Raw genomic sequence first — 23,092 nt, 5'->3', positions numbered from 1 at the left:
ATGGTCTTCTCAGATGCCTACACCTTCTGCTATCTTGTATGTGAGAGGCTCTGATGAGCACATTGATCTGGGAAGACTCATGCCTGGGTGTCTATTCTCCCATTTTTATTGTTCCCCCTGAAGTCTTCACCTGTTTTTTTAATTGTCGTTATAATACACATTTATTGTAAAATGTGGAGTGTACAGAGAAGTGCAAAGAAGGAGAAAGAAATCACTTCATCTCAGGATGAACCGCCACAGATGTTTCAGTTTCCACTCACACCTGCAGAATAGGAGAGCTCCGGTTCTTCCACATCCTCCCCAGGCCTTGATAGTGTCAGCCTCCATCGTGACACCCGTGGGGATGGGCTCTTGTTGTTCAATTTACGATTCCCTGATCCTCATGCTGTTGAGAATCTTCACATGCTCACAGCCATGTGGAGATCCACCATAAGAAGCGCCGGGTCAAGTGTCTTGCTTATTTCCCTATTCATTGTCTTGTCTTTTCCTTATCGGTGTGTACAATGTGCTTATGAGCTCTTTGTTGGGTGTGTGTGTGTAAAAATATCTTCTCCCACTCAGGGCTTGTGCTTTCATTCTTTTTTCTTTTCTTCTCTCTTTTTTTTTTTTTTTTTTTTGAGACAGGGTCTCGCTCTGTCGCCCAGACTGGAGTGCAGTGGTGTGATCTTGGCTCACTGCAGCCTCCGCCTCCCGGGCAAGCTTTCATTCTCCTAATGATGTCTTGAAGAACAGGAAGTCTTTGTTTTACTGCATTCAATTTTATCAGTCCTTTCTTTTAAGATTGGCGGGTGTGGGTGTGTGCGTGCGCGCACGTGCATACTGTTTAAGAAGTCTCTCTACCATCAGATTATGAAGACATTCTTTACTTTCTTCTAGAAGCTTTTTTGTTTTACCTTCCACCTTTAAGTTAGGACACAGTCTACCTGGAACTGATTTTTTTTTTTTTTTTTTAGACAGAGTCTGGCTCTGTCGCCCAGGCTAGATTTCAGTGGCGTGACCTCGGCTCACCGCAACCTCCGTCTCCTGGGTTCAAGCGATTCTCCTGCCTCAGCCTTCTGAGTAGCTGGGATTACAGGCACATGCCACCACACCTGGCTATGTTTTTTTGTATTTTTTAGTAGAGACCGGGTTTCACCATGTTGGTCAGGCTGGAACTCATTTTTTAAGTTGTGAAGAAGGGACCAGGCTTCATTTTTCCCTCAGTTGGATACCCAGTTGTTCAACACCCTTTATTGACAAGACTGTCCTTTCCTCGTGTGCTACTATTGCGGCTGTGCAGAAATCAGGTGACTGTAAATGTGTGGCTCTATTTCTGGACTTTTCTGTTCCACTGACCTGTGTGTCTGTCCTTGCACTAATGCCACGCCATCTGAATCACTTCGGCTTTATCATAAGCCTTGATATCCTGCAGAACAACTCCTACCCCCTCTTCAAGTGCAGCCTGGGTCTTCTCAGCTCCTTTCATCTCCCTCTGCCTTTTCACACACCTTTGGGATTCTAACTGGAATCACACTGATTCTGTAGATGGTTTGTGTAGAATTGATAGCTTGACAGTATTGTCTTCCACACCATGGACAAGATCTGTCCTTCCATCTCTCCATTCGCCTATTGTGTGTCTGTGATGTGTAATGTTTATATCATAAGCATTCATCAGTAGGAATTTGGCAGTGATTAGAAACATAGACTATTGACTCAGAAAACTGCCAGGGTTCAGCCGGGAGCGGTGACTCACATCTGTATTCCCAGCACTTTGGGAGGCCGAGGTGGGCACATCACGAGGTCAAGAGATCGAGATCATCCTGGCCAACGTGGTGAAACCCTGTCTCTACTAAAACTACAAAAATTAGCTAGGCATGGTGGCAGGCGCTTGTAGTCCCAGCTACTCTGGAGGCTGAGGCAGGAGAATCGCTTGAACCCGGGAGGTGGAGGTTACAGTGAGCTGAGATCGCGCCACTGCACTCCAGCCTGGCGACAGAGCAAGACTGTCTCAGAAAAAAAAAAAGAAAGAAACTGCCATGTCATATCCCAGCTCTGCCACTTGCTAATTCTGTAGCCCTAATGACTATGTCTCTGTTTCTTCCTCTCTAAGATGGGAATGATAACCAGAGTAACCTTATAGCATTCTTTTAAAGGATTAAATTGGTTCATGTACGTTAACCAGCAACGGCAATGCATGGCACACAGTAAATGGTAAACTCTGGAAACATAATTTATTTCTGAGTAGGTAATATGCTCATAGGATTTAAAAAATATATAACGAAAAAGATGTACAGTGAAGAAGTCTTCCCACCTGGTCCCTTCATGTCCCTGTTTATACCCCTTCCTGACACTAGTTTCCTGTGTCTTCTTCCAGAGTTTCTTTATGCAAATACAAATAATTATTCTTTTTTTTTTCCAACAAGGGAGTACAGTATACATACTGTTCTATATGTATGTAAGTGGTTAATATTTCCTTAACCACTTAGTGGTTGGGTTGTTTCATATGGTACTAATATTTCCTACATTGCTTTTGTCCTTCAACCACACACCCACCCTAGGAATCTTTCCATGTCAGTACACAGAAGGTATTCTCATGATTCTTCTTACAGTTGTATAGTATTCCATTCATTTCCCTGGTCCCTTATTGATGGACATTTAGGTTGTTTCCAGTCTTTTCTCCATTACAGACAATGCTCCCCTGAATCCAGTAAGTACTTTTGTCTATGCATCATTTTGCATGTATGCAACTGTACTTATAAGTTCCCACGATTGCTGGGTCAAGGGGCCTATGTGTTTGCAATTGTGATAGAAGTTACTGAATTGCCCTCCATGAAGGCTCTACTAATTTATGCTTCCACCAGCTATAAGTGAGTGCCTTAGGGACTTTTTTTTTTTTTTTTGGAGACAGAATCTTGCTCTGTCACCCAGGCTGAAGCGCAGTGGCACAATCTTGGCTCACTGCAGCCTCTGCCCTCCTGCCACCAGGTTCCAGCGATTCTCCTGCCTCAGCCTCCTGGGTAGCTGGGATTACAGGTGCACGCCACCACGCCTGGCTAATTTTTTTTTTTTTTTTTTTGAGACGGAGTCTTGCTCTGTCACCCAGGCTGGAGCACAGTGGTGCGACCTTGGCCCGCTGCAACCTCTGCCTCCTGGGTTCAAGCGATTCCCCTGCCTCAGCCCCCCAAGTAGCTGGGACTACAGGCACCCACCACCACACCCGGCTTTTTTGTGTTTTTAGTAGAGACGGGGTTTCACCACGTTGGCCAGGATGGTCTCAATCTCTTGACCTCGTGATCCACCTGCCTCGGCCTCCTAAAATGCTGGGATTACAGGCGTGAGCCACCACACCTGACCACACCTGGCTAATTTTTGTATTTTTAGTAGAGACAGGGTTTTGCCAGGTTGGCCAGGCTGGTCTCAAACTCCTGACCTAGGTGATCTGCCCGCCTTGACCTCCCAAAGTGCTGGGATTACAGGCATGAGCCACCATGCCTGGCCCTTAGGGACTATTTTTAATGGCTATATATTATTCCATTGTTTGTATGAGGCTGAACATCCCAAATTGCTTTCTTTATAGTCAAAAATGGTTGGATGTTGCCAGTTTCATATGGTACTAATATTTCCTTAACCACTCCATTGTTGAACACTTTTTCTTGAGCCCTTATTCACTGTGGGCCAGGCTTGGGCACACAGTGGTAGATGGGTCAGACGCTGGAACCCAAAGCTTGAGTTTGGGGGGGACCAGCATGTTACAGGCAGTATTGTTTGTTTCTAGTTTTCCACAACTGCAAGTCACGTGGGCAGTGAACATCTTTGTCCGTTAAGCTTCATTTGCATTTTAAAAGTATCTCTTTGAGGTCTATTCTAGAAGGGAAATGGCCTACACTGTGCGGTCTCAGCCAGAACAAGAGCCCAGAGTTCTCTAAATACGCCTGTGCACAGCCCAGCTCAGTGCCACATATGAATACTCTTAAGGGAAACTTTATTTTTCAAAATTTCAAGTTGTTTTAATTGTTTTTTGAGTACGCGATATAGTCACACGGTTCAAATTCCAAAGGTACAAAAGAGTTCATATCCCAGCTCTGCCGCTTGCTAATTCTATAGCCCTAGTGACTATGTCTCGTTTTCTTCTTTTCTCCATTACAGACAATGCTCCCCTGTACAGGGGAGGGCCCCCTTCCCACCCTGTCCCCCAGCCTCCCAGGCCCCCTCCCAGGGGTCTGTCCTTGCAGAGATGGCCTCAGCTCGTCCCAGTATATGTGACAGGTGTGCTCAGGGCCTGCCCGTTGCCCTTGGTGACCTGGTTCTTGTGTCCTTGCTGCCTCCAGCTTCAGTCCCAGCCAAGACATTGGCCCCTAAATCCTGTCTTTTCCCATAACTATCTCCATGTTCAGTGAAGTTTCTGGGGATCTTGGGGTGGGGGGATGTCAGCTGCTCTTTCATATGACTGTTATTGTAATTATTAAGACGTTAAGCCCAGAGTGGGGTCTGGGCCCATAGTAAGTGCTGAATAAATACTTACTGGGCGAATGAACGGTGGATACTAACATCACTGAATGCTTCCTGGACTCCAGGCACTGTCCTGAACTCTTTATAGCAAACTCCTCAGGTAGGCACGCTTATCTTTCCCATTTTAAATATAAGCAAATTGAGGCAAAGAGAGGCTGAGTCACTTGTGAAGCCACCGAGCTGGGATTCTAACCCAGGCTGCCTGGTTCTCAAGCCCATGCTTAAACCACGAGGCTGCATAGCTCTGGTTGATGACTGAAGGCCAAATTGCATGCAGTACCGGGGACAGCATTGGTACTGTCACCTGTGAGCTCGGGCCTGGCGGGAGTGGACAGACCTGCCCAGAACAGGTGGTGGGGTCAGCAGGACAGGCAGGCTGAGTCAGCTTAGACCTGGATGACCCAGATAGGCAAAGTGGCTAGGACCTTTGAACCAGAGAAGATTCCAGAGGGAGGGAGGGTGGAGGAACTCAGTCCAGGTTCCTAGGAGGCTGGAGGTGTACAGGGTTCGCAAGAGCAGAGCCCAAGGAGAAGACAGAGCAGCTGGGACTAGAAGCCCAACAGAGCAAAGCCACGAGTCGTCAACCACAGTGGCTGAGCAGGGGCCTGGGGTGGGTCTGGCGTGGTGGGAGCCACCACCAGAAGGGCCTGGGGCTGAAGCTGGCTGTCTCTGCCAGCTCCACCAGGCCTCCACACATTGTGGTCAGTGTGGGCAGGTGGAGCCCAGTAGGGACAGCGGGGCACCTAGCTGGAATCAGGAAGGCAAGACTGGTAGCTGGAGAGTGCTGGACACACACTAAGTGACAGAAGGCCTGCAGCGCACACAGATCTGGAAAGTTGGAAGGTCTTTGACCTGCCAGACCCCTTGATGTGGGCTGTGACGTGTGAGCTGAGGCAGTCTGGCCTGCTCTCAGCGCTTCCGAGGTCCGGAAGACCTGCCTAAACTGACTTCCCCTGCTAGAGGCTGTGGGCAGGGGCCCATAGAGCCTGTCCCCTCTTCCTGGGGCTGACCCACCGAGGGTCGGGGGCCTTAGGCTGCACTCTATTCCCCACCTCCTAATCGAAGGTCTTTTGGTTTCCCAAGGGAGGAGAAACCCAGGGAACTTTCTCACAAGATTTTCCAGACACTGTTCTTGGAGCCACAAGCATCGGTGAGAAACTGCCAGGGCCCTGTACACTTATTTAGCCCCTGGAAATAGGCTGGAGGCATTTGTTGAGTGTTTGTGCTTTGTGCATGTGTGAGAGATCCTAGTTCTGAAACTACTACTTCTCTTCCATCCCCATGGGACCTCCATGTTCAGCCTGGAACTGTGTTTTTGTTTCTGTATGCACGAAAGCCTGGGCCAGAGGTGGAACTAGGAAGCAGCCGTGGCTTAGCTTCACACACGTCTAGGAAGAATGATCTGGCAGACACAAAGCCATGGAGAAGCCAGCCTGGCCGCCTGCCTTCTCCCAGGCTGTTCACTGGGGCAGGGCCAGCCTGGCTTGGAAGAGAAGCCTTCAGGTGGCAGCTAGCCAAGGGTCGGTTGAGTCACAGAATTGTGGAATTCATAATGCTGGAAGGAACCTTAGTCCTTGGTCTGATCCATGCTCAGGAAATACCTAGCACAGCTGCTGCTGCTCTCCCAGGCAGAGCCCGTGGCAGACATCACTAGTAGATCCCTGCATTCTTTTAGTCGAGCCTTCAACACAACAGTCTAGGCAGCTGCTGTCAGTCAACTGGGGTTCACATAGGAAGTTCAACCTACTTGCCATCCCAGATCTGATCCAACCTACTATTTGTATTAAGAAGCTGCTGAACCTGGAGAAGGAAAGTGAGTTGCCCAAAGTCACATAGTAAACAACAGAACCAGACAGTGTCATGTCCTTTATATCATACCCATTCTTGTAATGGTTACAGCATTTACCATGTTACTACCCATCTCATAAAGCCTTGTTATCTCCATTCATCTCCACAATGTGATTCCACCCTCCAGATCCAAATTAATTTCACAAAAACATTGTGGAGCTACAGAAGAACTGATGTTAGGTCATGTTAATACAAGTAGAGTATCTAGTTTTAGAGAGGTGATGGTCACACTTCTTTCTGTGCTGCTCAGGGCACACCTGGGTATTGTTTCTATTTGGGACTCCACATTTCAGAAGTGCAAAGAAAGAAGCATACTCATTATACTCAGAAGGATAAAAGCAGTATGATGAGGAGGCTCAGAACTACTCCATATTTTATGGTCAATTGATTTTTGACAAGGCTGCCAAAACAATTCAATGGAGAAAGAATCATCTTTCAACAAATGGTGCTGGAACAATGTGGGATATCCACATGCAAAAGAATAAAGTCAGACCCCTACCTCATGCCATATATAAAAACTAACTCAAAATGGGACAAAGACCTAAATGTAAGAACTGAAATGATGGGCAAATTTTCATGATCTAAGACTAGGTAATGGTTTCTTAGGTATGACACCAAAACCACAAGCAACAAAAGAAAAACTAGACAAATTGGACTTCTTAGATTAAGACTTTTATGTTTCAAAGGACACCCTCAAGAAAGTGGAAATGCAGTCCATAGAATGGGAGAAAATATTTGCAAATCATATATCTGATAAGGGACTTATATCCAGAATATATTAAAAACTTACAACTCAGTAATAGAAAACCCAATTCAAAAATAGGTAAAGGATCTGAATAAACATTTCTCCAGGGAAGATATAAAAATGGCCAATAATGGGCCAGGCATGGTGGCTTGTGCCTGTAATCCCAACATTTTGGAAAGCTGAGGCAGGAGGATTGCTTGAGTCTAGGATTTTGAGACCAGCCTGGGCAACATAGACCCTGTCTGTACAAAAAATAAAAAATTAGCCAGATGTGGTGGCACATGCCTGTGGTCCCAGCTACTTGGGAGGCTAAGGTGGGAGGATCATTTGAGCCTGGAAGGTTGAGGCTGTAGTAAGCCATGATCACACCACTGCACTCCAGCCTGGTTGACACAGCGAGACCCTGTCTCAAAAAAAAAAAAAAAAAGCCAAAAATGAACAGATGCTCAACATCAATAGCCACCATAGAATTGCAAATCAAAACCACAATGAGATACTACTTCACAACCAATAGGATGGCTGTAATCAAAAAGACAGACAATAACAAGTGTTGGAAAGGTGCTGGAGAAATTAGAACCCTCATATGCTGCTGGTGGGAATGTAAAATGGTGTAGCCACTTTGGAACACAATCTGGTAGCTCCTCAAAATACTAAACACAGAATTACCATACAATCCAGCAATTCCACACCTAGATATACACCCAAGAGAACTGAAAACATATGTTCCATACAACAACTTGCACATGAATACTAGCAGCATTATTTGTAATGTCCCCAAATTGGAAACTACTCAAATGTTAGCTGATGAATGGATAAGTCAAATGTGGCATCTCCATACAATGGGATATTGCTTGGCAGTAAAAAGAAATGAAACATTGATATAGAAGTACTGATAAAGTCCACTAGCTGCTACTACATGGATGAACCTTGAAAACATGATGCCAAGTGAAAGCCAGACACAAAAGACCACATAGTGTATGCCTCTGTTGGTAGGAAATGTCCAGAATAGGCAAATCTATAAAGACAGAAAGATTAATGGTTGCCTTGGGCTAGAGGGAAGGGGGCAGGGCCGGGGAGGAGTGACTGCTCATGAGTAAGGGGTTTCTTTGTGGGGTGATGAATATGTACTAAAATTGATTATGGTGGTGGTTACACAACTCTGTGACTATGTTAAAAAAAAAACACTGAATTGGACTCTTTAAATGCTGTTAAAAAACGAACCACCCTATCTGGAAATTCTTGGAGACACCCAGCTCAGCATCAACCATAGTTGACAAACCTTCCCTCTGGGTTGCTGCGTGGAAGCCTGGGGCTGTTCCAGCTGGAAAACAGAAGACTCTAGGGTGGCAGATGCACAAACCGTCTTCACATAGTTTAGAAGCTTTATGGGGGGTCGGGGGAGTTGTCCTCATGGCCCTATAAAATGTAGAAAAAGCAACAAGAGGAAACACTTCAGGGGAACAGATTTCATCTGGATAGAAATTGAGAATTGCTTCTCAGAATAGGTTGCCTGGTGAGGTAGCTAGCTCATGTGATTAAAGGTCTTCAAACAGATACAACTGCTGCTTGCTAGGGATGGTAGAGAGGGAACAAGTGTTAGGGTTAGGCTCTCAAAAGCCTATTGTTAACTATCCAGAAATTTTGCTAGCCAGGTGCAAAGCTTTAGAGAGCTTGACCTCAGCAATGGTGGGAGCATTTACACCCTACACCCTGGAAACTGGCAATTGCTACACATCAAGGCTTTTGCTTTTTTTTAAATCTTGGCTCACTGCAACCTCGGCTTCCGGGGTTCAAGAGATTTTCCTCTCTCAGCCTCTCAAGTAGCTGGGATTACAGGCGCCCGCCACCACACCCGGCTAATTTTTAAATTTTTAGTAGAGGTGGGATTTCACTATGTTGGCCAGGCTGGAAGGCTTTTGCTCTTCATTTACTTATTCATTGTCCTAGACAAGTGTTTTATTGGCACACCTCTGATCCAAACCAGATACTCCAACAGGTATCTCTGCGTGCTCACCTGCCTCCTAATAGTCTCAGAGCCACCTCCCTGCCCAGTGGGAATTCCTTCTCCGCTCTGTCCCGTGTCTAATTCAGCCCTAGCTTCCTCCAAGAACTGTTCGGGAAGGCTCTCCACCCCCCATCTCATTTGGTAGTTACCATTTGCTAAAAGTCAGCTGTGGGCTGGGTTCTTTACTTATGCTGTCCCATTCAATCCTCATGCAATCCTTGCGTTGGGTGGCAGAGTCTCCCTGCTTTACGCAAGAGGACTCTGAGGCTCAAAGAGGTGGAGGAGCTGACGAGTATCACAGGCCCTACCCAGCCTGAAGCCTGTATCTGTTCATCACACCATGGAATGAGGAGTGAGGAGTTCTCCCAGCCCCAAATGCCTGCAGGCCACACCTTACTCTTCCCGCCTACATCTACACCTGGAACCAGGAAATTCAGAGAAAGATGTCTTCTGGCATCAGCTGTTCTTTGTCTCCAATGACCTTCTCTGGCTTCTGCTCTGGTGGCTTGTAACAGCCGTGGCCGGGGGAGGGGGGCCAAAAAGTCCCCTGGGGCTGATTTTTTGGATGGCCAGTTGAATCTGTTCCTGGGGCTAGACTCATCTTGATGACCTTCCAACATGGGACTCTCGGGCTTCTGAACTGACTTTAAAATGCCAAGAAAAAACAGCTGGAGTGGTCATGGGGACAGGGCACTGGCAGAAGAAACAGGCCTGGGTGCCTGGGCTTTGCTCCACTCCACATTTTCTTGACTTGTGGCATGCTCTGGGACCCGGGGGTATGTGTGTGTATATATGTGAGCTTTTTTTTTTTTTTAATTAAATATCAAGTGTAGAGAAGTCTAGAGAACAACATTGCAGTGCCCTATGCACCCATAATTCAGCTTTGTTAATTCCTATCACTTTGCCATGTTTGCTTCAGATCTTTTTGTTTGGTTTAATAAACAAATCATTGCGGAACTGGTTGAAACCTCCTGCGCACCCCTCCCTGATCCTATTTTTCTCCTCAGTTCAAGGGCAGCCATCTTTCTGAGTTTGGTGTGTGCACGTATCCACAAACAGGATATAGAACTGTGGTGCGTGTTTTTTTATACTTTACATAAATGTTTTCTTTCCTTCTGTAATTTGCTTATTTCACTCATTAGGGTTGATTTTTTTGTTTGATTGCTTTTTAAAACGTTTTCTTTTAACTTTCTGTTTTTTTTGTTGTTGTTGTTGAGACGGAGTCTTGCTCTGTCCCCCAGGCTGGAGTGCAGTGGCGCGATCTCCACTAACTGCAAGCTCCGCCACCCGGGTTCACGCCATTCTCCTGCCTCAGCCTCCCGAGTAGGTGGGAGTACAGGTGCCTGCTACCACGCCTGGCTAATTTTTTTGTATTTTTAGTAGAGACGGGGTTTCACCGTGTTAGCCAGGGTGGTCTTGATCTCCTGACCTCGTGATCCACCTGCCTCGGCCTCCCAAAGTGCTGGGATTACAGACGTGAGCCACCGCGCCCGGCCTAACTTTCTGTTTTGACATGATTTCAGACTTGCAGAACAGTTACAGGAATAATACAGTGAATTCTTGTTTGTACACTCCTTTCGCCAGATTAATCAATTATTAACATTTTGTCACATTTGCTTGTTTGCACTCTTTCTTTCTCCCTATTTTTTTTCTTTTTTTCTTTTTGTTTTTTGAGATGGGGTCTCACTCTGTCACTGAGGCTGGAGTGCAGTGGTGCAATCACTGCTCACTGCAGCCTCAGACTCAGGTGATCCTCCCACCTCAGCCTCCTGAGTAGCTGGGACTACAGGCATGCACCACCACACCTGGCTTCTAATTTTTTTCTAAACGATTTGAGAGTAAGTTGCAGACATTTTATCTGTTTACCCTACATACTTCAGTGGATATTTCTCAAGGACAAGGATCAAAATCAGGAAATTAACATTCATGCAATAAACAATTTTGAGATTTAACCATCTGTGTAGCATTGATTCTGACGCTTTTCTTTTCTTTTTCTTTTTTTGTGTGTGTGTGTGTGTTTTGTTTTTTTGTTTTTTTGAGACGTAGTCTTGCTTTGTTCCCCAGGCCAGAGTGCAGTGGCACGATCTTGGCTCACTGCAACCTCTGCTTCCCGGGTTTAAGCGATTCTCCTGACTCAGCCTCCCTAGTAGCTGGGATTATAGGCACCTGCCACCACACCTGGCTAATTTTTGTATTTTTAGTAGAGACAGGGTTTCACCATGTTGGCCAGGCTGGTCTCGAACTCCTGACCTCAAATAATCCACCTACCTCGGCTTCCCGAAGTGCTGGGATTACAAGCTTGAGCCACTGCACTGGGTCCCTGGCCCTTTTCTTTTATTGATAAATAATAGGCATACGTATTTTGGGGGTACATATGATCTTCTGACACATTCATATAATGTATCAGAATCAAATCAGGGGAACTGGGATATCCATCACCTTAAATATTTATCTTTTCTTTATGCTGGGAACATTTTGAACTATTCTCTACTTGCTGTTTTGAAGTATACAATAGATTAATGTTTACTATAGCCACTCCACTGATTTATTGCATTTCCTGCCTTTTAACAGCTGTGTGATTGTCCAGGGGGGACTGAGTCACAGCTTTATTTATCCATTCTCCCGTGGCGGTCATTGGCTTTCCTCATTTTCTCCATGTAGTAAATGCTGCAGCAGCAGTGGCCATCTGTAAACGTGTAAACGCGGGTGTCCGGGGAGTGGGGCTGCTGGAATCTGGGCTCCAGCGTTTCTTCTCTTTTAAATTTTAATAGATTGTTATGATAGTGGGTGCAACTGTTTTCATTCTCTGAGGAGCTTTGCCCCCCGCCCCCAGCCTGAGACCATTCCTCCTGCCGTAACAAGTGAGAAGCAGTTGGGATGAGTAGGGCCTGTTTGGGGGAATGAGATGTCCCTGGTGGACTAAGTTGGCCAGTGTCCCCAAAGCAACAGGTGTCCCTGGGAGAGACAGGGCATGACCACATGTGTGGTTGCTACATCCAGAAAAATGTGACCTATTAAAAGTGTTATCATGGGCCAGGTATTACCAGCTCCATTGTACAGATAAGAAAACTGTTTATTTAAGATTATTTTTATTTATTTTATTATTATTACTATTGAGACAGGGTCTTGCTCTGTCACCCAGGCTGGAGTGCAGTGGTGTGAACACAGCTCACTGCAGCCTCAACCTCCTAGGCTCAAGCGATCCTCCTGCCTCAGCCTTCTGAGTAGCTGGGATCATAGGTGCACACCACTGTGCCCAGCTGATTATTTTAATTTTTTGTAGAGATAGTATCTCACCACGTTGCCCAAGCTGGTCTCAAACTCCTCAACTCTAGCAGTCCTCCCACCTTAGCCTCCCAAAGTGCTGAGATTACAGGCGTGAGTCACTGTGCCTGACCTATTTAAGATGATTGTTTTCCATTTTGAGACAGAGTCTCACTGTGTCACCCAGGCTGGAGTGCAGTGGCACGATCTCAGCTCACTGCAACCTCTGCCTCCCTGGTTCAAGCGTTTCTCCTGCCTCAGCCTTCCAAGTAGCTGGGATTACAGGCATGTGCAGCCATACCCAGCTAATTTTTTTATTTTTAGTAGAGACGGGGTTTCACCATGTTGGCCAGGCTGGTCTCGAACTCCCGACCTCAGGTGATCTGCCCGCCTCGGCCTCCCAAAGTGCTGGGATTACAGGCATGAGTCACTGTACCTGGCCTATTTAAGATGACTTTAAATCATGTTAGCAATGCATAATTATTATAAAAAATTTGAAACAAACCCCCTTAACTTCTCTGAAATAACTCTAATGACATCTTACATAGCCTTCTGGAAATTATTTCTATGTATATTTCTATGTCACTGTGTGTGTTTGTGTGTATTCCCAAGTGGAATAATGAACATTATTGAACACCCTTTCTTTGCCAGGATACATAAACATGAATTTTTTTTTTTTAACTTTCAAGAGCCGGAAGAGTAGAGTGGTTAGAAGCATAGACTCTGGAGCCAGATTGCCAGGGTTTGAAGCCCAGTTCTGCCACTTACTGGCATGTGACCTTTGGTGAATTATTTAACCTCTCTGTGCCTCTGTGTCTTCATCTTTACATGAGACCACTAGCGGTAGGGTAGGTATATTCGGTTCCTAGGGCTGCAGTAGCAAGTTACCACTAACTTTGCAGCTTAAAGCAGCAGAAATTTATTTTCTTGTGGTTCTCAAGGCCGGAAATCCAAAACCAAGGTTTCAGCTGGGCAGGTTCCTTCTGGAGGCTCTAAGAGAGGATCCGTGCCATGCCTCTCGCCCAGCTGCTGGTAGTGGCTGTCTACCTCTGGCACTCCTTGGCTCGGAGCATCATAACTCTCCAGTCTCTGCCTCTGCCTTCACACGGACATCATCTGTATCTCTCTGTGTCTTTCCTTCTTAGAGGGACACCTCTCATTGGAGTTAGGGCCCACTCTATATTTAGAATGATCTCATCTCAGTAGCCCTAAATTATATCTGCAAAGAAAAAGATCCTTTTTCCAAATAAGGTCACATGTACAAGTACTGGGGTTAGGATTTGGACATATCTTCTCGTGGGACACAATTCAACCTCTGAGGCTGAATCAGGCAGGTGTGAGGATGACTGAATTAACAGGATTTGGGGGCCCACAGTGGGCACCGTATGGTGTGGACTATGAATACGTGAAACAGGCCAGTTGCTGCCCTGGCTGGCATCACGAGGGCTCCCTCCCATGCCGGCCCCCACACTTCCTCTGTGTACTCATGGTGCTTTGTCTGGAGGGACTGTGCCATCCTGTAACATTTATCACCAGAGCCACACTAGCTTCTACTGGCCCGAGAGCCCTCTAAGGCCAGGGACCAGGCCTCTCCATTCCTATAGACCCCGTTTGTCTTGTTGAAGCTGGAAGGCCATGCTGCCTTGGGTCAGGGTGGTAAGTGGGGTAGTGACGGCCTTTTCCGGTCCGCCCTTTCCGGCACACACTCCCACCTCCCCACCCCCTGGCATGTTCTGGCCAAGTCTATACAGGAAGCCCTCGGTTCCCACTGTGAGGCTGCATTGGAACTCTCTGAGCTGCTTCCTGGGGCTGACATAGGCAGCCCAAAGCCGGCACCCCGTGGAGCTGGGAAACTTCTGTGCCTTCCCCCTACCCCTATTAGGCAGCATCTAGCCAGGGCCCCACACCCCAAGCTGCCATACTCACCGCTCTGTCCCCACACTTGGTCAGCCCCTTGGGCTAGCTATCCACCCTGGGGCGGAGCTTCCCTCTTCTACCCCCCAGGCTGAATAGGCCTGAATGTAGACACAGGCACCATGCCAGGAGCTGGGCACACTCAAGGCCAATTCCCGCCCTCCTTTTAGGGAACTGGTGAGAAAATCCCCATAGAAGCTGAGAGGTTGAGTCCTGCAGCCCAGGGGCTGGGTTTTCCCGAGTGTCTGCTGGCACTGCGTCTGGCAGGGCGGTCTGGGTGGGTGTCCGGTGGCAGCCTTAGGATCAGAAGCCCGTGGGCCTGCTGCTCTGAGCTCGTTGCTCTATTCCCCATGAGTGGGAGAACAACCCATTTTGGAGCAATTTCTCTTTCTGGTGGAGCTGCTCCAAAGCTTCTAAGGCTAACAACGCCTTTCACTATCCAAGGTCCCTGTTCTGCCTTTGCAGGGTCCTTAGCGGAGTTGGAGTTCAGCTGGTGAGAGGGAGGGCGTGGGTGTCAGAGTGGCCGGCTCTGCCAACAGACGGCTGACCCGGTGCTGGGGGGGGCTTAGCGACGGTTCCTGGCAGTTGGAGCTGCTGTGGCCAGGCCAGTTGATAAGTGTCATCACAGCTATAAAACAAAGCCTGCGTGTCACCCACTCTGAGCAATTCCATCTTTGCCATCCTGCCACAAGTGCCATCCTTGGCACAGACATTTTCCAATCGGAAACAGAATCCCAGGAACTCCAGTGACCTATGGCAGCTGCCTGGCTCTGCCACCCTTCTTAGGCCTGGACAGAGAAGATGCCATGTCACTTTGTCCCTTAAGAGCCCTGTTACTTCTGGGACCCAGTTCAAGGTCCAAACTTCCCTAACTCCAGCTATTCTTCTCTAACTTCTAGACATTGCTCAAAGCCAAGAGGCTGCAGCCTTTGACCTTTTACAGATTCCTCTCCACCCTGAGATCCTTACATCTGCCTACCCTCCTGGGGGCCCTGAGCAGGTCTCTGGGAGGGCCCTTTGTTCCAGCCACACTGGACCACCCAGAGGGGAAGGAGAGCATCACAACGGTTGGGCAATTCCTGGAAAGCTGAGGCTTAGGGGCCTTTGTCCTCTCGTGTTTGAGTCTGAGCCCTCAGGCTGGCCCCTTCAGCACTCAGCGCTCCGAGGTGCCTGGAACGATCCTAGGCCTTATTGTCTTTGCACAGGGTGGGAAAGGAGTCCTTCCAGTGGTTTATTTCTGTGTCCATGCCAAGCCATGTGGTTCCCAGGCACTTGAAATTGTGGGTTAGCCTGGGGCCAGATGTTGGGCACAAGACAAGCAAGACACAGATATGGGCCACAGTCACGTCAATCAAATGTGCCTAGTCCCAAAATCAAGATTTTAAAGTGAGGGAACTGTAGCAGGAAGAGGAAGAGAAGCGTTTGTAACTCGGGGGTTGGAGGGTTGGAAAAACTGTAACATTTACTGAATAGTGTGTCAGGCACTGTGCTAAGTAGTTGACAACTCATGAAATTTTCCCAGTAACCCTCTTAAATAAAGACAATTACATTGTTTTTACTTATTTTATTTTATTTTAGTTTTATTTATTTATTTCTTTATTCATTTTGAGACAAGGTCTTGTTCTGTTACCCAGGCTGGAATGCAATGAGGCGATCTCAGCTCACTGCAGCCTCCACCTCCAGGCTCAAGCAATCCTTCTACCTTAGCCTCCTGAGTATCTGGGACTACATGGGGCACACGCCATCATGCCTGGCTAATTTTTCAAAAATTTTTTGTAAAGATGTGGTCTCCCTATATTTCCCAGGCTGGTCTCAAACTCCTGGGCTCAAACAACCTTCCTGCCTTAGCCTTAATCCCAAAATGTTTGGATTACAGGTGTGAGCCACAGCACCCAGCTTATTATGTTTTTACAGGTGATTAAACTGAAGCCCAGAGAGGTAAAGTATTAATAACTGGCCAGAGGTCATACAGCTTGCATGCAAACCCAAGACTTCTAATACAGCAGGCAGGCTTCATCTGAAGGGGCCTTAAGGGATGGGGAGAACTGTTTTCTCAGTAGTTCACTATTAAAAATTTAAAAGATACAGAAGACTTGAAAGAACTTTGCAGTAAACACCCATACAGCCACCAGTAACCCTCAATATTTTTCTCTATGTGTTTTGTTACAAATCTTTACATATCTATGAATGTACCTTACTTTTTGATGTATTTCATAGGAATTTGCAGACCACCCCCTGAATGTTAGCATGACTAGAGTTAACTGGAGTTCAGTATTTAGTTAGGATTATCTTTTATAGTTTTGGTATAAAATTTGCATGTGGTAAAAGTGAATGCACACATATAAGTGTACTGTTTGAACTTCATATAGATGGATTCATGCCATTTGTACTTTTTTGCATTTGGCTTCTTTGACTCGGCATAATGCTTCTGAGATTCGTTCACGTGGTTGTGCGTGTGAGTAATTCCTTTTTATTGCTGACTACTGGCCCGTTGTGTGGACATGCCACAGTTTGTATATCCATTCTGCCGCTGATGGACACTGGAACCAAGTGGTATTGAGCTATTAGGAGGAGAGCTGCTTTGACATTCGTGTGCATGTCTTTCTGGACGTATACTGTCATTTCTCTCGGGTATATACCTAGGAGTGGAATCGCCGGGCCATAGGGTACGTGTATGTTTAGGTTTATTAAGAAGTGCCATATCTTTGTCTAAAGTGCTCATTCCAATGTACGTTCTCCCCAAGAGTGCACTAGCATTCTGATTACTTCCCATTCTCACCACTATGTGATGTCAGTCATTTTAATTTTAGCCATTCTAGTGGTTTTGCCATGGTATCGCATTGTGGTTTTAGTTTGCATTTCCCTAATGACTAATGACTTTGAGCATTTTTTCACCTGCTTGTTGTCCATTTGTAGGTCTTCTTCTTTGAAGTATCTGTTCAAATCTCTTGGCCATTTTAAAAATTGATTTGCTTGCTCTCTGTTGGATATATGTTTTGCAAATATTTTTCCCCCAGCCTGATGGGCAGAAGTTTTAAATTGTGATGTAGTCTAACTTATCTATTTTTTCTTTTATGATCATTGCCTTCTGTGTCTGGTCTAATACTTTTGCCTACCAGTTGGAAATAATCTTGGGAGGAAGAAATAGACCCTGAAGGAGGTACCGGTGGACAGAGCAGCATGAGCGTGGGCTCCGGGTGGAGAAGTGCATGTTCTGTTGGGTGATGGAGAGGAGCCCTTTGTAGGGTGGTGTCTGGTGTTGAGGGGCAGAGGCCCAGAAAAGGAATGCCTTAAACATGAGGGGACTGGACTGGATTCTTTAGGCAGTGGAATCCATTGCAAGTTTTAGAGCAGGAAGGGATGTGATCACAAGACAGTGAAATGTACAGTCCTCGCGATGTTGGAGCCTGGGGCAGAGTTTCCACTCAGTCACCCTAAGAGCAGCAGCCTCGTGCTTCAGGATGCAGGTGGGACTGCTGGGCTGGGAAGCAGGTTTATCTCTGTGGATTCCTGCAGACCCTCCTGGGCCCTGAGACCACCCAGGTCCCCCCAGATCTTCATGGGCCCATTTATTCTTGCCAAGGAAGCCTGAGCACTGGGCTAGGCATGTAGCTAGCTGGAAGCCCAGCCCCTTCCCCCAACCCTGGGAGTGCTTATACATGTGGATTTAGGGCCTATGCTCCCCGTGGCTCCAGATGCTCATGGGGCCCTCCCCCGACCCCCCTCTGCTCTCACCTCCTGCCACTCTCACCCTTCTCTCATTGTCCCTCCTTGCGCTTGCTCCGGGAGCAGGAATTGGAGGCTTGGGAGTTTGCTCTTCCTTCTGCCTGGAAATCTCTTCCCCACATACCTGCAGTCAGGCATTTATTCCACAGTCACCTTTTCCGGGTGTCTTCCCTGGCCACCCAGTTTGGAACTGTCCCCATCCCTAGGACCCTTTCCTCTTCCTCTTTGGCGGTATTACCATCTAACATCCTCTAGTCACCCATTTGCCTTGTTTATTGCCCGTCTCCTCCCCTAGAATGTAAATACCATGAAGGATTGGGGTTTTTTTTTAACTCTTTTTTTCACTGCTCTAACCTGTGCCTGGAACAGCATTTGACATGGGCAGGTCCACAGAAACTAAGCACGGCCCGAGAGAATGAGAGGCCCACTCCCTCCTTACTTCCAGAACCTCTCTGATCGCAGCTTTGGTTCTGCAGGTAAAAAATAAAAAAAATGGGGATGAGCCCAGGTCACGCCCAGGGCCACCCAGCAAATGGAGGAAGCTTCCTTCTCCCAGTCCCCATTGCACAGATGAGGAAACAGACCTTGAGAGGGAAAGGACTTGGCCAAGTGCTAAGCCATAGTTCATGGCAAAGAAGAAATGAAGCCGATTGCCCTCACTCCCTGCTATTGAAAGTCCTAATTGGCCTGGGGGAGGCTGGGGCCCAAGCAGGGATGTTGAAGGATGATTATAGCGTCTTTTGGTGCCAGAACGTATCTTTGTGTTTCCAAGTGGGGTTGGAAGAGCCTGCAGACCGGGGGTTTCTTTTCTTTTCTGGGAAATTCAGACCTCCATCATTTTAACTTTTCCCAGACGAGATGCTGGGACCACACTCAGGGCCTGGGAAGTGGTTACATCAGTATCAGCCAGGCCGCCCTGGCCTTGAGCTCCAAATGAGACTCTTCGGCCCCAGTTCCACAGCCTGTGGACTTCCACAGAGCCATCCTACCCCGCCCCCACCAGCCCCAGGATTCCTGCCATTGCCCAGGACACTCATATTTTCCTGGTGACCTGGCTCCTTCTTCTAGGTAGGCTGCAGGCTGTGGACAGAGAGAGGAAATCCACAGGCAGCCGGGAGCACACACAACATGCGTGAGAGTCAGGGCTCCCCGAGGATGTGGGAGGGAATTTTCACCCCGGGTGCAGACTTCACACTGACCTTCACACACCCCTCCTCGTGACAGGCAGTCCCAGTCAGTTCTCTCGAAACCCACTGCTCAAAATTCACAACACTGCTGCCCATGTTTAATCCAGCGCTGCCTGACCCCTCCACCACCCTGAGAACCCCCAGGACCCCCACAGCCCCGCCTTCAGGGGTGGTTCCACTTTCCTGTGCCCTTTTACAGGGCTTACCCTGGCCTCGTCCCCCACCTCCCCCAAGGGGCTCCTTACAGCACATGCCCTGGATGCTTCTGGAACCAGTGCCAACCTTGATCCCTGGTACCCCTGGGCAACATCACAGAGACACAGGGCAAGATGGAAGGCACCACCCACAGCTTCGTGGCTTTCTGAGTACCCTCGTCTGTCTGATTAAGGTTTTCACCCCTGCAGGTACCTTGAGAGACTTGGTGCCTTAGGTAGAATGCACACAGACCTTCCGGCCTACCCAACTCAGGATGTGAGGCTCCGAGATGTTGTTCCTCCTTTTCTGGAATCAAAACCAGTCTGTGTATGTTGGGATGGGGAAGGCAAACATGAGGGTCTTGGGGAGGGTCTGAGATCTCTTAAACCGGACAGAACTGTCAACAGTAGGCAGTGCCCATTTCCCAGCGAAGCCTCAGTTTGACTTTGCTGTTTCTTGGGTCTGTGATCCTCCTTCCCCCACAATGCTGTGTTGACATATCCTTATTCTGGGGGCTCAGGCACTGTTGACTGGGAAGGGGTAAGAAGGAACTTTCTAGAACTGTCCTATATCCAATGGAAATCTAATGCAAGCAACATATGTCATTTTATATATTCTAGCAGCCATATTAAAACAGGCAAAGTAATTTTAATAATATTTTATTTAACCTGACACATTTAAAATATTATCTTGCTGGGCACGATGGTTCACACCTGTAATCCCAGCACTTTGGGAGGCTGAGGTGGGTGGGCCACTTGAGGTCAGGAGTTTGAGACCAGTCTGGCCAACATGGTGAAACCCTGTCTCTACTAAAAAAATACAAAAATTAGCCGGGCATGGTGGTGCATGCCTGTAATCCCAGCTACTCGGGAGGCTGAAGCAGGAGAATCGCTTGAACCCAGGAGGCAGAGGCTGCAGTAAGCTGAGATCACGCCACTGCATTCCAGCCCGGGCGACAGAGCAAGAATCTGTCTAAAAAAAAAAATTATACTGACTTGTAAACAATAAAAATATTAATAAGCTATTTTATATTCTTTTTATCACACTAAGTCTTTGAAATCCTGTGTATATTTTGTGCTTACAGCACTTGTCAATTCAGATAAGCCACTTCTGGCTAGTGGCTCAATAACCTCTTCTGGCTAGTGGCTACGGCAGCACTGATCTCTCTATCTTTATTTGGGTGGGAGTTACACAGGTGTAGACATATGTAAAAATGTGGCTAGCTGTACACTCAAGATGTGTGCATTTCACTGTGTGTGTTACTCTTTAAAAGTTTTAAAAAATCCTCTTCAAGGCTCTGCTCAAATGCCACCCGTTTTCCTGAACCCATCCCAGGTTGCAGTTAGCCGCTTCTGTTGTACTGTGCTTCTGTTAGATTTATACTTGTACCATAGCTGTGTCTCGCCATTTCCTCACAGACTCAAGTCTTGGGTCTCACAGACCCAAGAAACAGTGAAATCAAACTGAGGGGTTCACTGGGAAACGGGCACTGCCTACTGTTGACAGTTCTGTCCCGTTTAAGAGATCCCAGACCCTCCCCAAGACCCTCACATTTGCCTACCCCATCCCAACACACACAGGCTGGTTTTGATTCCAGAAAAGGAGGAACAACATCTCAGAGCCTCACATCCTGAGTCAGGTGGGCTGACATGTTTCCTACAAGCACCCTAAGGTGAAGACTATGGTTTGTTGATTTTTTTTTAATTCCCCGAAGGGCCACTGACTACCTCATGCTGGATAAGTAAGCGTGGCTGAATGGAATCCCCAGGTGTTGTAAACCTTCTCTGGGCTGGCTGCAGGATGGCTGATCATTGAATTCTGTTTTTCAGTCCGGTTCCAGTTGTTGGCAAAGGAGAGGAAGAGGAAGAGGAAGATGGCATGGGGCTTTGTCTGCCAGCCACCCCGAAGAACTGCCTTCCTCGCCGCCGGGGCATCAGCGTCCTGGAGAAGCTCATCAAAACATGCCCGGTGTGGCTGCAGCTGAGTCTGGACCAGGCAGAGGTGGCCAGGATCCTGCACCGGGTGCTGGCTGGGGTGAGTGGGGGCGTCTCCCACTTGGTAGGCACACACACCTGTGAGGAACTCAGATGTGCTCCACGCCTGCCCTGGCTCCCACAGGGAAGCAGCTACCATGCAGATGGCTACGTGTTTATTTCCCTTTCCTACATTTGTCAGCTTTTTGACCACAATTTTTTCCCAGAACATAGGCATGGGGGGCTGGTGAGAGGCCTAGTTTCTTCTTTGGGGAGCAGGTGTTTGTGGCTGGAGAGCAGGGAGTGGGTGGCTTGCAGGCTCTCGGGGCATTTGGGCACCTGAGAGGCAGGACTGGTGCAGTCAGGAGGACCATGCTGGCCTGCTCTGACTTTGAGAGCCCAGCCAGGCATCCAGGGTCTAGAGAGTGTCGATCAGAGCCAGGGTAAAAAAATGGCTTTATGCTCCCTGTTTTGCATATGCAAATAAGGGGCTGTGTGATGGAGTCAAAAGATGTTTTGGAGGTCAGGCTCTGTGAGCTGGGCACACGGCTTAAATTTTCTAAGCCTCATTTTTGTTGCTTTGAAATAGCGGCATTCACACCACCCCCAAGGCTCTTATTCCTATTGCATGGGAAGATAGATGATGGATGGATGGATGGATGGACAGATGGACGGACAGACAGACAGATGGATAGATAGATGGATGGACGTATGGACATACAGACACATAGATAGACAACAGATAAGTGGGTGATAGATGATGAAATATGAGTCAGAGCTCATCATATGTTCCTTTCACCTCCCACACACATTTTCTCCTATACGCTGCTTCCTTTTAAAAACAACTTGAATTTGTTTAATTACCGAAGTGATACACATATGTGTTCATTATTGAACAAAAACCCAAGCTGGACAGACATGTAAAAAGTAAAGATCTTTTCCACCTACTGCAACCAAACTCACTCCCCAGAAGTGTGTTCTTTTTTTAATTGAGATGAAATTCACATAATATAAAATTAGCCATTTAAAAGTATATAGTGCAGTGGCATTTCATACAGACACAATGTGGTACAACCACCACCTCTATCTATCTAGTTCCAAAACATCTCATCATTCAAAACAAAGCCCTACACTCCCTCCCCCTTCTCCCCTCCTGCAGCCCCGTAACCACCAATCTGCCTCGGAAGCCACATTGCATGCGGTACGTCTGTCCGCACATTTTGCATGCATATTCATGCATATTCATGTAGCAGCAAGCATTCCATGAGTACTTGCTTTGCTCCAGGCAGTCTTGCAAGTTCTTCAGGTGATTCTGCCCATTTAACCTCACAGCAGCCCTAGGAGGTAGGTGTTGCCACCTTGCCCATTTTATAGATGAGGTAACTGCGATACAAAGACATTGAGTGCCCTCCCCCAGGGGACACAGTGAGTAAATAGCAGAGTGGGAATCTGGACCCAGGCAGTCTAGGTGCCCTGTGCTATGTTAAGCACACACGTTTTATTTGGCTTAGCTGGACTCATGTCCCCCAGCCACCATGCACTTTTGATGGTGTCTCCCCTGCTGTGGTTGCAGGCCTTGTCTGCCTCCCAGGAAGAGTCCAGACGTATTAAGTATAGGGCTCAGATGGCGAATGGACTTGTTCACCTCGGACGAGGTAAAATGCATCAAGTCGCCAGTTGTACCTGAAAATTGGAATTACTAGAACTTATGGGGCCTTCTGCAAAGTCCTGACCTCCCCTTGCCACA

The 23,092-nt window shown here is 47.4% G+C and overlaps 1 protein-coding gene across 2 annotated transcripts in view; it reads left to right on the top strand.

Annotated features, from left to right (window-relative positions):
- The window catches only part of RIN3 (Ras and Rab interactor 3), a 174,148-nt gene that overhangs the window by 20,775 nt on the left and 130,281 nt on the right, over positions 1–23,092 (top strand). The window contains exons 1-2 of one of the 2 annotated variants that reach the window (XM_030803909.1): positions 9,520–9,587; positions 21,202–21,406. In XM_030803909.1, the coding sequence (XP_030659769.1) occupies positions 21,251–21,406 (156 nt within the window). In that variant the 5' untranslated portion in view covers positions 9,520–9,587; positions 21,202–21,250. Of the gene's footprint in view, positions 1–9,519; positions 9,588–21,201; positions 21,407–23,092 lie in introns of those variants that run through there. The other variant, XM_030803908.1, reaches the window with a different exon arrangement.

This window comes from Nomascus leucogenys, chromosome 22a (genome assembly GCF_006542625.1).
Source record: "Nomascus leucogenys isolate Asia chromosome 22a, Asia_NLE_v1, whole genome shotgun sequence".
In the NCBI taxonomy this organism is placed as follows: Eukaryota; Metazoa; Chordata; class Mammalia; order Primates; family Hylobatidae; genus Nomascus; species Nomascus leucogenys.
The sequence above is the reverse complement of the archived record's forward strand: the minus strand, read 5'-3'. Positions and strand labels throughout refer to the sequence as shown.